Source organism: Simochromis diagramma, unplaced genomic scaffold, assembly GCF_900408965.1.
Source record: "Simochromis diagramma unplaced genomic scaffold, fSimDia1.1 OVJJ01000344.1, whole genome shotgun sequence".
Classification (NCBI taxonomy): domain Eukaryota; kingdom Metazoa; phylum Chordata; class Actinopteri; order Cichliformes; family Cichlidae; genus Simochromis; species Simochromis diagramma.
The window spans coordinates 11074514-11091473 of record NW_024387375.1 but is presented as its reverse complement, the minus strand read 5'-3'; the positions used below and the strand labels follow the sequence as shown (position 1 = coordinate 11091473).

Here is a 16960-nt window from a genome sequence, read left to right as displayed (position 1 = left end):
GATGTCACCATGAATAAACTATATTAACCGACAGCTGGCTGACTAAATCCCCTATCTGAGAAAAAAAGGAAGGAATGCATTTCACGTTGTGCTGCAATATTTACACAATCTATAAACAAGAACTGATCAACTGTCACACAGCATCTGTGCAAGTGTCTCCACTGTGTGTAGATGTGTACATAGGAGCGTTACAAAAGATCACATCAAGGAAGCAACTAAAAGGTATGATAGAAACAACACATAATTTCTTATCAACATCTTTATTTGAAGTTTTTCAAAATCATATAAAGTATGAAAAACAATACTGTGATAAAATGACACTGAATGCCCATTTCATACGTGAGGTGTCCAATATTTAACAATGAAAATCAAGCATAAACAGACCAACCGTTCTGAATGACTACAGACTTTCTCTTTCTTTTTCTTTTTTTGCTCAGTTCAGATATTACAAACAATTTTTCTTCAAACTTCATGTGTAGCTAGGTTGGCTAAGCATTTGACCTTGACCTTCACTGTTAGTACCCAAGGTCATAGTTGACCCAGAAAAATTATAGTATATATTGTTTCAAGGTCAAAGATCAGGGATCAGTGTGTTGTTATAAAAGCAGGCTGATGTAGCATTTTATAATAAAACCAGCCCAGCACCAGCGTGACGCAACAGAAACGACATAAATTACCAAAGTTTTCGTATGACCCCTTTCTTTCTGTGGGGATTTGTGCTCTCTGAAGCTCTTGTTCAATTCACTTCAATTCAGTTCAGTTGAAATAAATTCAGTTTAACCTATATAATACCAAAACAGAACAACGGCTGCTTCAGGGTACTTAAACTAAAACATACAATGAACATTTAACAGTATTTCTATAGAACACAGCACAGCACTGGAAAACACTAGATGTCTTTCTGAAGTGATGTAATCAAATTTAAAGAAGTGCTTCCTCCTTTGTTATGCTCTTCAGTGGGATGTGCGAACAAAATACAAAGCAGCCACCTAAACTTTGCTCCCACAGAGGTTGATCTGGTTGGTTATAGTGGTACATGCTCACTGCAAATTGTTTGTTACTCTACTAAAACAAAAGCCCTCCATGACGCTTGGACATTCTACCATTCATCACACATTCATGGAGTTCCACAGGGGTCTGTGCTTGTATCAGTAATTTTTACATTATACATGCTTATACATCGTTAGTCAATTTAAATAAAAATGTAGCACTGATTTCTTTCATCTACACAGTATCTCTTAAACGGAAACTTTCCTATATAGGAGTGATGCTGAAAATATAGTTCATGCTTGCATTTTTTGTAGGCTGGACTATTAATCCAAAACAGTGGAGCAAGAGCACTGACAGGGACAAGAAAAAGAGATAAAAGTCCTAAAATATTAACTTTTTTCATTGACTCCCTCGTAAATCCAGCATTGTATGTAAAATCCTTCTCACTTGTAAAATCTTGAAGAATCAGGCCCCAATCATATCTTAAAGGCCTCAAAGTACCACATTAAGAACCATGACTCAGCTATCCTGCAGTGGGCTCAGATTGCTGTGAAACTTCGTCACTACTCACGTTCCTTAACTCCCCATGTGTTTACATATCACTGCAGCATAGAATTAGATTTTCGCCTTCTCTTTCCCTGTGCGTGTTTGTCCCTTTTGTCCTATACTGTCTTTTTCTTATTTTCTCTTTCCTCTCACCCCCAACAGGTCACTGCAGATGGCTGCCCCTACCCAAACCTGGCCCTGCCAGAAACCTTTTTCCTGTTAAAAGAGAGTTTTCCCTTACACGTGGTGTTTTCTAGTGCTTTAAGGACCTTGCAGCATAAGGTCATGTTCACACTATGTTTTTGTTTGAAAACGCCTCTTTTTCTCTCCGTTTTGACCTTCCGTCCACACTGAGACGGCATTTTCTGTGAAGGAAAACGCAATGTTTTGAAAACGCTCTCCAAAGCGGATACATTTGAAAACGCCGTTTTCACGTCGCAGTGTGGACAGTGAACCCGGAGCCTTTTCGAAAACAATGACACATTTTAGTCATGTGATGCTCTCAGTTTTGACAGCATTATTAAAGATTAATATCAGTTTGTACATGCTCCAGATAGCTTTTCTTCAATTTCTTTAATTCTCACTCGCTTTTGCAACTTTGTACTTTCGTTATACTCGCAGCAACAACTCCACCTCATTGTTAGTCTATTTAAAAAACTCTGTGGTTTTCCTCAACATTTTTTTGCAATGTTTTAAAGAGCCGGAAAGTAAATAAATGGCAGATAGAAATGAGGTAGGTCAAATCGTCCTGCGTTTCATGTATGCGCAGGACTGGAATTTTTGGCCGTTTCAATGAGGGCACACAACTCTGTGAAAACAACTGAAAACGATAGTGTGGACATGGAGCATTTTCAAACGAAAATGCCATTTTTAAATTTATCCGGGCTAGTGTGGACGTAGCATAAAGCACCTTGAGGTGACTGTTATTGTGAAGTGGGGTTACATAAATAACTCTAAATTGAACTGAATAGTGTTAAAAGAAAAAAAAAGTCACAGCCATGAAAGTAAACAGATAAAAGTTCAGTAAACTTGGTTTATGTTCTTCATAATGATGCTAAAATATTTTATGGCTAAACTTGTGAAATGAGGTTAGGACATGACCTTTGAACACTTAATAGTTGATATGTTACACTATTTTGATTGTCCTTTTCCATTTTGTTCTTCATATCTTTCATGGCACAGTTTCTGCAGATCAGAGACCTGTTGTAACAAATAGTAAAGAAGCGTAAATTAACCACAGATCACACCAGAAATGCATTTTTCTAGTCATAAATGAACATATATCCTTAACTAGAAATCAAAATCCACACAAACACACATGCACGCGCAACAATGCAGTCTTTAAAGACAAATGAGAGCAGAAACATACCCCTCTGACAGCCCATTACTGCATGTTTCCTGGACGTTTTCACCTTTCTTCACTTTTTCCTGACTGAAAATTTGTAAAAACTGTATTACTTCAATAGTTAGATAATAATGAATGATGTAGGATCTTTTTATTAATAACAAGTAATAAACCACAATGAAAACACGTCACTTCTTAAACTCAACAGCAATAAATCGGAACTTCTTCTGGTTGGCACTAAACGACTGCTATCCAGAATTAACAATTTCTCTCTCGCCATCAATAACTCGCTGGTCCCTATCTCTCCCTCTGTGAAAAGCTTGGGTGTCATTCTCGATAGCACATTATCCTTTAACTCACATATCAATAATATTACACGTGCAGCATATTTCCAACTCCGTAACATTAATCGCCTCCGCCCCTTCCTCACACCTCACGCCACTGCCATTCTCATCCATAATCTTGTTATCTCTAGAATTGACTACTGCAACTCATTATTATTTGGCCTTACACAAAAATCTATCAACAAGCTCCAACGTGTCCAGAACTCTGCTGCCCGTATTATTACTAGGACTTCTTCTACCCACCACATCTCCCCAATCCTGAAGCAACTTCACTGGCTCCCGGTCAAATTTCGCATCCATTTTAAAATAATTCTGTATACATTCAAGGCTATTCATTCTCTCTCTCCACCGTACCTCTCTGACTTATTACAGATGAAGCTCCCATCCCGCTGCCTCAGATCTTCATCTTCTCTTTCTCTCTCTGTTCCCTCTGCTCGTCTGATCACAATGGGAGGGAGGGCCTTTAGCTGCTCTGCCCCTCGACTTTGGAATTCCCTACCCCCGGACCTCAGAAATATTAGTTCATTCTCTCTTTTTAAGTCCACCCTCAAAACTCATCTGTTTAAAATTGCCTATTCTTAAATTTCTGTATGTTTTAACTTTTATCTTCTATTTTTATCATTGTGTATATTTCCAGTTTTTATCTGTTGTACAGTGTCCTTGGGTGCTTTGAAAGGCGCTATTTAAATAAAATGTATTATTATTATTATTATTACAAATGAAACTGGGAACTTGTAATAAAGTGATTATCAGTGTTGTAGGGCTCAGCATAACTCCTGGAAATGTTTAAGGTTAAGCATGTTTTATGTCCTGTGAGGACCATAATAGCTTTTAATTAACCCCAAAACACAAGCTTATGTCTTGATTTTAAATAGCATATGTTATTGGACTCAATTATTAAATCAATCAAACTATTCAAATTATATATCATATTAAATATATGTATTTTAAAAAATCGAATGTGAAGTTATCCTAGCTCATTATTCTCTATACACACATACTGTGGTCCTTTCAATATGGAAAAAAACCTAAGAAATGTCTACATCTGTACTCGTGTGTTGCTTTTCATACTTTAAGACTTCAAACTTCTGGTCTTTGTAAGACTTCTTCCCCGTAGTTAAATAAAGGAGGACAATGTCGCAGAAGAAGGTTCCCTGTTGAAAAGAATTTTATTCAATTCTGTGATATATATGTAAAAAAAATGCTGTTCAATTCATTTAATATCATGTTGATTTAATTATTAATGATACTCACAGCTCCCATCACAGCCAGTCCTGAACCAATATTGACAACCAAGGGGACTATGGCAAACTTTCCAGCCTGTGGAGGAGATCAGAAACCCAAGAGATGTTTTTAAAAAGTTTAAAGTTTATTACAATTTATTTTTGTTCAAAGAGCAAAGACTGCAGTGCTCTTTTCAAATCATTCCTTTTTTCTTTTCTTTTTTTCACCAGTCCCGTTTGGTTCTTTTGCCATCAGAATTATTGTCTAAAGGCAAAGAAAGAGGACAGCCCACCTGACCCCACCACAGAGAAAACTGCACCCACCCCGTCATCCACTCATCTTCCAGACTACACAAGACAATAGACACCCAGGCTGAGTTCTTCTCCTGTATCTCCTGTATCTCCCCCATCTGCAGAGTGAGTTCCTGGAGAGAGGAGACCTCCTGCAAGATATAACAGCCTCCCCCACCAGTTGAAGAGCCCCTCAGGTGGCTCGATGTACTGGCACCCTGCGCCAGGGCTGAGCCCCCATACACCCACCCACCCACAACCCCGGCGACATACCAACCAGGACCCAAGGCCCAGCCAGGGCCCCAGCCCGGAGACGGAGCACCCCCAGAACCCCACACCCGACCCGGACCCACCCAGGGGCAGCCAGGCTACCAGGTCAGTAACCCACGTCCATCAGCACAGACCCTCCCCTAGCCCCGCTGCATGCAGCCACGAGGAAACCATCACCTAAGAGCCAAGAGAGCCCTTAACAGGACATGACCGCAACCCCAGGTTGAGCCCTCCAAGGAAGACGCCCCTGGGGAATCCCCCGACGCCCCAAGCCTGTCCCTACCCCATACCAATCACAACAGCGAAGGTGGGACCAAACTATAACCCCCCACCCCCACTAGGTGATGGAGCTGATCAAAGGAGCCCAGAGCAATTGATCTGATGTGGTGGCAGAGGCTGTATCTATTAGATAATTTCTATATTGGTTAGAATTAAGATTATTTTTTATTTTTCCCGTTCATGAGGACTGTTTTCTTGGCAATGCATAGGGCAGTGAAAAAAGTTAAGTTAACTGATAAATCCGCTTCCCGTTTTGCAATAGGAAGTGATATTGATTCATCTGTTTTAGAAAGCATTCTGTATATTTTGGAGAGTAATTTTGGGGTTTTACGAGTAAGAAATTGTTCCACACTCGATGGTGTTTGTAGTTCAACTTGACGGGGTTTAAATTTCTTTTTTTACTATGGATTTAATTTGTTGATATTCTAAAAATCTTTTCTTGTTGATCCCATATTGTGTAACTAGTCTGTCAAATGGAATAAATTCTGTTCCTTCTAATACATGTTCTAAATATTTGATTCCTTTACCACTCCAATCTGGAAAGTTTATCATATTGTTTTGTAACATGTCAGGGTTGTTCCAGATAGGCGTGCATTTGCATGGGATTAATGAAGACTCCGTCAATTTTAGAAACTCCCACCATGCTGTCAGAGAAGAGCTGATGTTGATGCTTTTAAAGCATTCATGTTGTTGGATGTTTGAGCTGATAAATGGTAGATCTGAAATCTCTAGATTATTGCAAAGTACGTGTTCTACATCTAGCCAAGGTTCATCTAAGAGGGTATGTTTTAGCCATCCTGAGATAAATTGAAGCCTGTTGGCTAAGAAGTAGTGCTGAAAGTTAGGTAATTCTAATCCTCCTTTATCCTTGGTTCTTTGTATTGTTTTTTTAAGCCTATACATGGGGGTTTATCTTTCCAAAGGAATTTGGACATATATGAATCTAGAGATCTGAACCAATCTTATGGTGGTTTAGTTGGGATCATTGAGAATAAATAATTTATTTTTGGTAAGACCATCATTTTTATAGCGGCAACCCTTCCCATGAGTGATATGGGTAGACATTTCCATCTAGCCAGGTCGCCTTCTACTGTCTTTAAAAGTGGGATATGGCTTAATTTGGTTAGATCTGCAAGCTTGGGAGAAACATTAATACCTAAATATTTTATATTTCCAGTTTGCAGTGGTGTAGAAGAAAAATTATGGAAGGAGCAATTAATCAGAAGGACTGTAGATTTTGACCAGTTAATTGAGTAATCTGATATTCTTGCAAAAGAGTTTATCAATGCAATCACCCCAGAGAGATTGGTTTGTGAGTTTTGGAGAAAAAGTAACACATCATCCGCATAAAGTCTGATTTTATGTTCCACGTTCTTGCAGTTTATGCCCTTAATTACTGTATTCTGTCTAATTGTCAAATCATTCCTAATAACCCCTCTCCTAAGAAGATAGGATACTACTACTAATAATAATGGTATTTTTGCATTGGTGTTATATGTATTGGCTTTATTACATAAATTATCTTATTGTAATGCATTGGCACCATTTATGCATTCATTCTGTCACTGATGCATTTTACATACCTTCCCATATACCAGGATATGAAATCGTATGCCATAAACTTTGTATAGAGATCGATAGCTTTCACCAGTAGCATTTTTAAAGTATCTTGCATGTCTGTTAGAGAAGAAAACAAAAATATAAAAAATAAAATAAAGATAAACATAAATAACCTTTAGGTAATTTAGAATGGTTATGGTTCTTTATTCCTTTCATAAGTTGTAAAGATGATTACATGTCTGTGCACCATGCCAACAAAGATGCTCTGCAGTGAGCCTCACCTGAAGTTAAATCCTGTTGCGATGCTCTTGTTGGAGACAGTGGCATCCAGGCGAGTGAACTGGTACTCTGGATTACAGTGAGAGGTGCCTTTGTCAAGGTCACAGTCCCACTGTATCACAATGCCAATAGCGCCACCCTAACAAAACAGTGAAAACATGCTTATTCTAAGATTTTTATTTTTATACATGTATTCAAATTTGGATACTTGTATGCATTCCATTAGTGGTGTTTTACCTGCGTTCATTCACAGCTGTATAGAAAACATTTGTTAAACATTAGCTACATCCTGCTAGTACCAGATCAGACCCCTTTAATCCTTCAGAACACAAAGAACTAATTCTTCATGGCACTGAACATTCCACAGAGAACAGTCCACATGACATGACAGAACCACACAGCTGCACATCAAGGGAATTAATTTCCCATTTCACCACATTCCACAGGTTCTCTGTTAGCTCTTGTGACTGGAGGCCATTATAGTTAAGTGAGCTCATTGCCATGTTCAAAAACAGTTTGAGATCAGGTTTTGTCAGAGTTTTGTGACATGGTGCGTTATCCTGCTGGAAGAAGCTGTCAGAAAATGGGTACACTGTGGCTATCAAGGAATAGAACTACAGAAAGTAATCTTGATCATGTCTTAATTCCTAAATGGATTGACTTGGTGCATTGTAATTGGCTGATTAGATATTCCACTTAATGATCCCAAATCATTAAGTGGAATGATTTGGGACAGTTGAACAGTTGTACCTAATGAAGTAGGAAACATGAGAAACTTTGTTCAGTGGGACATGTTTCGGTTGTCTCACAATTTCTCCCAAGAACAATGAGCAAAGGTCATGACTAATAACAGTAACTAAAAAAAACCTTTAAGTCATGGATTCAGTCATCATAATTATGTTGGGGTATAAACTCTATGTGTGTTAGAAAGTAACATTTGAGGTTATATCACATTAACACAATCTTGAGAAAATACAATGTAATACTAACAAGTGTGGCCATGTCTTGGAAGTTGCATCCAGCTCTTCTCGTAATGTCTCCCAGGCGAAAGATGGGGCAGTAGGGGTATTGTTTCTCATCATATCTGCATTTCTTCAAGTAGGATTGATCAGTTGTTTTGAGGATGTTGGACCTCAGAGTTAAGAAAAACACATATTTATGGATGTGAACTGCTTATTGCACACAGCAATATCCAGCTAGTCAACAAGTACAATGAGATATTGTTGTAAATGTTAAAGAAGACTTACTTTGAAAATGAGAATTTAGGAAACTGGATGAAATTCTTGATGTAGATGGTGAAGTTTTCAGCATTTTTGAGCAAAGGCTTTCTGTGAAAACAAAATGTTAAGTAAATATAAATTTTTGTGAATAAATGTATAAGACAACAATAAAAACAAATCAAAGTCAAACCTTCCTGTAGCAGATAGAGAGGGATTGTGATTGAATTGCTGAGTGGGAAATGAACCCATCTATGACCCAGTGCTGTTTAATGTGAGCTGATACAATACTATTATAAGACTGGGTCATGAAGCTGAGTGTCTCAGTGTAGGACATCCTTAGTTTAGATTTAGTGCCAAACCTGTTGTGCTGACCCGATAAATGACAACTACAAATGATTTGCCTGAATGTTTGTGCATGTTAGTGCAGAGAGAAAGGAGGATTGGTCATTTCAAATTCGTCCTCACTGTGGTTTGATGTTTTTTTCAGTTGGACACCAGCCAAAGATTTCACAGGTCCCATTGGAGTTTTCATTGTTTCTTATGCATTTGCCGCTCATGACTCCTTTAGACAACAGACAAAAAAAAAAAACCTGTTTAAAAACATCTAGATGATCATGTGAAAAGAGTTTCTGATTCAGACATGTTTCACAATAGTGATTTAATATCAGGATGTTTCTTTCTCACCATGACCAGACTCCACCATCTTTCCCTTTTTACAGTCCTCGTCAACACTACAGTGGCCATTAAGCACTTTGTGGCTCTGAGAACAAAAAAAGGACAGAGGCAATGTAAAAAACAAAAAAAAAAACACAACACAGAACCAAGTAAATGGCCTGTATTTATATAGCGCTTTACTAGTCCCTAAGGACCCCAAAGCGCTTTACATATCCAGTCATCCACCCATTCACACACTGTGTGATATAGTATATCGAACTAAATGGTAAATACAGTGGGGCAAAAAAGTATTTAGTCAGCCACTGATTGTGCAAGTTCCCCCACCTAAAATGATGACAGAGGTCAGTAATTTGCACCAGAGGTACACTTCAACTGTGAGAGACAGAATGTGAAAAAAAATCCATGAATTCACATGGTAGGATTTGTAAAGAATTTATTCGTAAATTAGGGTGGAAAATAAGTATTTGGTCACCTCAAACAAGGAAAATCTCTGGCTCTCACAGACCTGTAACGTCTTCTGTAAGAAGCTTTTCTGTCCCCCACTCGTTACCTGTATGAATGGCACCTGTTTGAACTCATCATCTGTATAAAAGACACCTGTCCACAGCCTCAAACAGTCAGACTCCAAACTCCGCCATGGCCAAGACCAAAGAGCTTTCGAAGGACACCAGGAAAAGTATTGTAGACCTGCACCAGACTGGGAAGAGTGAATCTACAATAGGCAAGCAGCTTGGTGTGAAAAAATCAACTGTGGGAGCAATCATCAGAAAATGGAAGACATACAAGACCACTGATAATCTCCCTCGATCTGGGGCTCCACGCAAGATCTCATCCCGTGGGGTCAAAATGATCATGAGAACGGTGAGCAAAGATCCCAGAACCACACGGGGGGACCTGGTGAATGACCTGCAGAGAGCTGGGACCAAAGTAACAAAGGTCACCATCAGTAACACACTACAACGGCAGGGAATCAAATCCCGCAGTGCCAGACGTGTTCCGCTGCTGAAGCCAGTGCATGTCCAGGCCCGTCTGAAGTTTGCCAGAGAGCACATGGATGATACAGCAGAGGATTGGGAGAATGTCATGTGGTCAGATGAAACCAAAGTAGAACTTTTTGGTATAAACTCAACTCGTCGTGTTTGGAGGAAGAAGACTACTGAGTTGCATCCCAAGAACACCATACCTACTGTGAAGCATGGGGGTGGAAACATCATGCTATGGGGCTGTTTTTCTGCCAAGGGGACAGGACGACTGATCCGTGTTAAGGACAGAATGAATGGGGCCATGTATCGTGAGATTTTGAGCCAAAACCTCCTTCCATCAGTGAGAACTTTGAAGATGAAACGAGGCTGGGTCTTCCAACATGACAATGATCCAAAACACACCGCCCGGGCAACAAAGGAGTGGCTCCGTAAGAAGCATTTGAAAGTCCTGGAGTGGCCTAGCCAGTCTCCAGACCTCAACCCCATAGAAAATCTGTGGCGGGAGTTGAAAGTCCGTGTTGCTCGGCGACAGCCCCAAAACATCACTGCTCTCGAGAAGATCTGCATGGAGGAATGGGCCAAAATACCAGCTACTGTGTGTGCAAACCTGGTAAAGACCTATAGTAAACGTTTGACCTCTGTTATTGCCAACAAAGGTTATGTTACAAAGTATTGAGTTGTATTTTTGTTATTGACCAAATACTTATTTTCCACCCTGATTTACAAATAAATTCTTTACAAATCCTACCATGTGGATTCATGGATTTTTTTTTTTCACATTCTGTCTCTCACAGTTGAAGTGTACCTCTGGTGCAAATTACTGACCTCTGTCATCATTTTAGGTGGGGGAACTTGCACAATCGGTGGCTGACTAAATACTTTTTTGCCCCACTGTACATATGTAAATGTAAGTCAAAAATAAGGGATACAAAGTCAGAATTTACAAATATAACACAAAAAGTAAATTTCAGTATATTTAAAGCAGCCAGAACTTGTTAGCATCCAAGAATATCTTAATCTAAAATAGAAGATTTCTGTATTCTAGCAACATGGTGAATATGAAAGTTAAATGAAGCCAAGGGTGTTAAATGGATGCATGTCTGTGCTTTTTCTATTTTACTAGAACTCGACCGTTAAAAATGGCACATGCTGCATGATACCAAAAGGCTCCCCTGCAAGTGTCAGACCCTGCTCTTGGTTTTGGTCAATATTTATAAGAGCACATTTTTATGGCTGTTTGTTTGGCTCTTCTTCTTAGCTGATGGCTATCAGGCAGGCAACCCAGAGAGTCTTCTGGGTTCACATACTGTATATTGTGAGCTGAAAATAAATCATGAATACTGACACACATACACACTCATATGATGATGATGGAGGTGACAAAATGGGTTAAGAGGTGTGAGGAAAACACTTCTCTGCTACCGTGCAAACAATATGTTACCATGCAGGAGAGGAATTACAGGTCAGCCACAAACCAATGTGTATAACTTTAAACACATCACGCTATTGTCAGGTGGGCCATGAAGCACTGGAGGAAGCCTCCACAGTCTGTTATATTCACATGCAGAGTGATAAAGTAGTTTCATAAAATATAATTATTCCACATTCTGGCACTTTATGGTGTTACCTATCTCATGTAATCACTTATTGAGAAAAAGTTTTTTCCTGTAAGTAACAGACAAAATGAAACAAATCCCTAAATAAATAGTGGATACTCTCCTTAGAGTTAACATCATTTACTTGCAACACAGTATGACACACTTTATCTGACCTGTACTTGCAAGAGGAAACTGTCTGTGGTGTGGTGCATGCTAGAAACATTGGGCTGGCAGGTGAAAGGTTAAAGTGAAAGTGAAATCAACACGAGAGGCAATATTTCCATTGCCAGTAAAACAAGGGAATGTTAGAAGAATTGTTTTATTTGATGGCAAATGAGTCTGTAGAATGACCAGCAATTAAAACTGAGACAACGACCTGATCATCACCGCTGCCATTCATCAAATCTAAAAACAATGAAAACACCTCTTAGTTAAAGTTAGAAATACCATCACTGTGGTCTATTATGTCCAGTCAGTGATTTAAAGTGAAAACAAAATGTTCTCACCTCAGCACAGTAACCCATCTTCTGGTTTGGTGTCTCTAAGAAGCTGGTTACAACAAACAGAACATCTTCACCCTGAATGACAAAAAGAAAATAACAGACAAAATGTCAAAGTCTCATCAGCAGTGCATGGCTTTAATCTAGTCTGAAATATTAAAAGTGTTCTCACCTGTGGGGGGATGACATACTCCTCAGGTCCCCACACAAGCAGACCAGATTCACTGGTGTTGGTCACCGCAGTTCCCTTCACTTTAGTTATGACAGAACTCTGGATGGCATCATCTATCTCCTGGTAGCCTTGCTTGACTATGAAAACCCACCTTTAAATCAAAGCAGAACTACCCAGTGTTCTCGCAGGTCTTTGGTAAAAGCTTTGGTGCAAACCTTATGCAAATATTTTATATGCTTTTGCCTTTTTCAGCTGTCTTTTGTGACATACAGTATGCAGTGAGGGGTGATACTGCTAGTCAGGTGTATCAAAGTGGTTGGCTTAGTGGGACTCTCTAACCTTGCAAGGCCTGGAATGAAGAGTTTGTTTTTTTGTTTACATTTTTATTATTATTAATTAATTAGTTCCATAAGTAAATTGCCCAAATGAACTGGCTGTGTGACTGAACTTTGATTTCAACATATTGTGGAGGCTCAGGGGTCCTTTCATCTCTTAAAAAGAACCAAAATGGTTTAGTCCACACTGCGATTTACATTGTTCGCATAGGCAGAATAAAATACTTTAGCATATTTAGCAGATAGGAGGTTATACTGAAAGCTTACAAATACTAACCTCAAGTAAAATTTGGGCTTATTGAATGAGGGACCAGTGGTTCTCAGAGGACGTGCTGTGAGACAATGAGAACGTTCGGAGGACTTTCCGAATGTTTCCTGACTCTGTGTTTGCAAGGGGCACTTTAAACCACGGCCAGCTACTGGCTCTGAGATTGTAGCTGTTCTCCAGGGCAATGAACTTGGTGTAGTTTAATTATCGCTTCTCACTTTCTGCTTTATTTTGATAGTTAATTGTCCCTTGTGCTTTTCATTTAGTTTTGCTTCGCCTTCTCACATCCTCCATGATTTAGTTCAACTATATCTACTTCCCCGATTGCCCTTCTGTGTTTATAGAAAATGCCATCTTCCTGTGTCATCTGTCCCATCAGTCTCCTGGTCCCAGTTTGTTCCCATGCCTCAGTTTAGTTTCTTCTCTTAGGGTTCTGTTTTGCCTTTTGGACTTTTTACAACAGCCAAATAAAGCAGATTGTTTTGTTGCTAAACCCCTGCCTGTGTTCTGTATTTACATCACACTCAAAACAGTCTCCCAAATCAGCAAACTGTGACAATATACAAGCAGTCTCAGCGACCCTCTTCCATGTTGACCCACATCTCTGACGAATGTTTTAAAGGAATAAGTTAGCCAGCGGCTGTACATGACAATCAGTGGGTATTGTTGGGGTGGCCAGTAATGAGCAGTTCATATGCCATGTTCAATGAAAATCAATGATAAAGGTTTTCCACAAAGTCTGCACAGTTTGAAACCTCCCCACATTTGCAATCCTCAAAAATGATTCCTAATAATACTTTTTAGTTGCCACTAAACGATCTCACCTTGTGTCACATCATTTGGAGAAGGACCTGCTGTTTCATTGTGTTCAGCTGTCCTCATTAACACTGTGTCACATCTGATATTAACAGCAGCTCATAGCCAAATGATTTCTTAGTCACATTTGTGTGCTTTTCATATTCTTCTTTATTTGAGGTAAGACCACAGTAACAGTGTGCATTAGCAGTAACCTAATATCTTAGCTGTGAAAGTGGTCTAACCCATTTTTCTAATTTTGCTAAGGGATAAAAGCAACATCAAAGCCTCCACTATTAATACAAACAAAGTTTGGATTAAAGCCCCCCCCCCCCCCCCCCCCCCCATGAATGAGTGGGTAGCCCCCCTTTTCCTCCCACTATAACAGGGACTCTCTGATCTTTGTGCTGATAACATTAAAGGAATCCTAACAGATCGTGGTTCAAACACTGCACGTCATAAACCTAATATAATCTGAGGCATTTTCACACACCAAAACATTTAACCTCAGTTATAAAGATAACTGTTGTGTAAAAATTGTTTTGTGCAGACTTATATGCACAGTTCTCTACATTCTACCCACATGACACCTAAAGATTACTGTGTGCGGTTTTCGGCTGTCATCGGTAAGCCAGGAATAGACCCCTTGTGTTCCGTTTTCCGCCCCTGTTGTGTCCCAGGTAACACTTTTGAATTGTGTCGGGTAAAGCGAGACGCTGAACCGCATGCCACAAGTGCGCATAGGTTTAGGCAAAAACAAAAAACAAAACAGTGAAAGAGAAACGTTCATGTGGTATTTGCTCAAACGCACAGGTCAAAATTCTGACATTTTAAGCATTTTATTTTTAATTTTGCTTACTTCTTTAAAGTATAAAATAAGCGTGTAACGTGCGAATAGTCTACTATTCAATACAATAAATGAACCGCTCATTCAAAAATTAATATTTTTTGTTTGTTTGTTTTATTCTGTTTACCAAACGATATGCTACAGACAAAGCCCAAATGTTATTATATTTGTTCAGTGACTTATTTTAAGTTAACCCGTTAAGTAATAACATGTACAGTGCAGGAAATTATACGTGGCAATAATGCACTTACCCTATTATGTAACCAATGACAGATAACTGAAAAAGTCTGTGCAACACTCCGACTGCCTTATTTTTTGTATCAATGTATTTTTCTGTTTTGTAGTTCAGTAAGGAGTTGATCGCGGCCGTGGCCATCACGCAGCTCTTAGTCTGCAGTTTGATGTCAGTGTTAAAACGAAACTTGATTGTAATGGAAAGATTCGATGCGAGCTCTTACAGCAAACACCGCGTGGGAGGCGAAAACACACCTCATTGCACAACCACCGCCAAGCGTACATTAGCCACAATATGTATTTAGGTATTACTGTTGGACTTCCCTAGTATCAAAGGCAAGGCAGAATGGAAAAGGTAAAAGAACATCAACACGCAACAATTAACTGTAAAAACAAATTAAGCAAGGAAAAACAGGAAAGGGTCTCCTATAAAATGCCTGATTAAAATCTGTATTCATTGTTACGTTTGTTAATCCAGTTACTTGTTTTTAAACTGCATGATTTGTTATTTTTTTAAATTTACTTATTTATTTTAATCCAATTCCAATCCAATTTTATTCATAAAGCACTTTAAAATACCCAGCACAGGAACAAAGTGCTGTACAGAAAATAAGTTAAAACAATAGAAAAACAGAAAACAGCAAAATAAATAAATAAAACATAAAATTAAAACAGCCCTACATTAAAACAAAAACAAGATAAAACAGCATCGAATCACCTAAAAACAACTGAAATAAAAATAAAAACCAACATCTCACGTGGTGTCGGTAAAGAGGTGGGTTTCCAAGAGTGACAGATAAAGAACTGGCCTGTCTAATCTCTAAAGGAAGCTCGTTCCACAGTTTTGGAGCTTCTACAGCAAAAGCACGATCTCCTCTAAGTTTACGGCCAGTCCTGGGTATCTTCAGGAGCAGCTGTGGGTGTATAAGGCTGTAGCAGCTCAGAGAGATAAGATGGGGCTAGGCCATGGAGAGCTTTCAAAGTAAATAAAAGAATTTTAAAATGAATCCTACAAGAAATGGGCAGCCAGTGAAGTGAAGCTAAAACAGGGGAAATGTGCTCAAACTTTCGAGTGCCAGTTAAAAGACGAGCTGCGGCATTTTGCACCCTCTGTAGATGACTAATATATGATGCGCTGACCCCAATATAAAGTGCATTACAGTAATCCAGCCGAGTGCTAACAATGGTGTGGATCACTGTCTCAAAGTGCTGCCGTGAAAGAATTGGCTTTATTTTTGCCAGCTGCCTGAGGTGAAAGAAGCTAGATTTTACCACTGCCTTAATTTGATTGTTAAACTTCAGATCACAGTCCACTTTGACCCCTAGGTTTGTGACAGTTGGCTTAACATACTGGGCCAGGGAATCTACATACACATTGGGGTCTCAGTGGGGCTACCAAAAACCATCACCTCTGTCTTTTTATCATTGAATTTTAAAAAGTTAACAGACATCCAAACCTTAATGTCATCGAGACACTGAAGTAATGGCTGTGTAAGGTATCTGCCTTTTTTCTTTAGAGGGACATAGATCTGACAGTCATCAGCATAAAAGTGGAAAGCAATGCCGTGCTTTCTCAGTACAGAACCAAGAGGAAGCAGATATAAAGAGAAGAGGAGGGGGCCTAGAACTGAGCCCTAGAACTGACACCACACAAGAGGGGAGCGGAGGACGACACATAGTCACCGAGGCTGACACAAAAAATTCGCCCCTGCCAAGTAGGACCTGAACCACTCCAGTGCTGGGCCCCTAATGCCCACCCAGTGCTCCAAACGAGAGAATAAAATGGCATAATCCACGGTATCAAACGCAGCTGTCAAAAAAAGCACAAGAACAACACAGTCCCCAGCATCAGTCGCTAAAAATATGTCATTAAAAACTTTTAAAAGGGCTGATTCAGTGCTATGAAAGGGTTTTAAACCAGATTGGAAAACTTCTAACACATTTTGCTTTTCCAGGAAGGCCATTATTTGGCTGTAAACTACCTTTTCAAGAATTTTGGAAAGAAAAGGTAGTTTGGAGATAGGACTGTAATTTGCAAGAACCGTAGGATCAAGAGCAGGTTTTTTAATCAGGGGTTTGACTACTGCATGTTTAAAATCTTTAGGGACAACACCTGACATCAGACTATGGTTTACCAGCTCAAGAACCAAAGGACCAACTGTAGGTAACACCCCTTTTAAAAGTCGAGGAGGGACAGCATCATTTG

At 39.3% G+C, this 16960-nt stretch overlaps 1 protein-coding gene across 1 annotated transcript; it reads right to left on the bottom strand.

Moving 5' to 3' along the window:
• Nucleotides 1–1395: 1395 nt before the first annotated feature.
• LOC120719710 (P2X purinoceptor 5-like) lies at nt 1396–15287 on the bottom strand. The gene is made up of 13 exons (XM_040009140.1): nt 14772–15287; nt 12276–12426; nt 12110–12181; nt 9032–9107; nt 8813–8909; nt 8375–8455; nt 8118–8259; nt 7130–7266; nt 6872–6965; nt 4480–4545; nt 4297–4379; nt 2906–2968; nt 1396–2736 (listed from the first exon to the last, which is right to left on the bottom strand). The coding sequence occupies exons 1-13, from the start codon at nt 14894–14896 to the stop codon at nt 2607–2609; spliced, it is 1317 nt and encodes a 438-aa protein (XP_039865074.1). The 5' UTR covers nt 14897–15287; the 3' UTR covers nt 1396–2606.
• Nucleotides 15288–16960: the final 1673 nt, after the last annotated feature.

What these genes read in the sequence shown, in the direction of transcription:
- LOC120719710 (XM_040009140.1), bottom strand. Translation starts at nt 14,896, where the DNA reads ATGGCCACGGCCGCGATCAACTCCTTACTGAACTACAAAACAGAAAAA. An exon ending in GAAAAAAACATCAAACCACA is followed by an intron (nt 8,456 to 8,812) that starts GTGAGGACGAAT and finishes TTGTTTTCACAG; the next exon opens with AAAGCCTTTGCTCAAAAATG. An exon ending in ATATCCTGGTATATGGGAAG is followed by an intron (nt 4,546 to 6,871) that starts GTATGTAAAATG and finishes TCTCCTCCACAG; the next exon opens with GCTGGAAAGTTTGCCATAGT.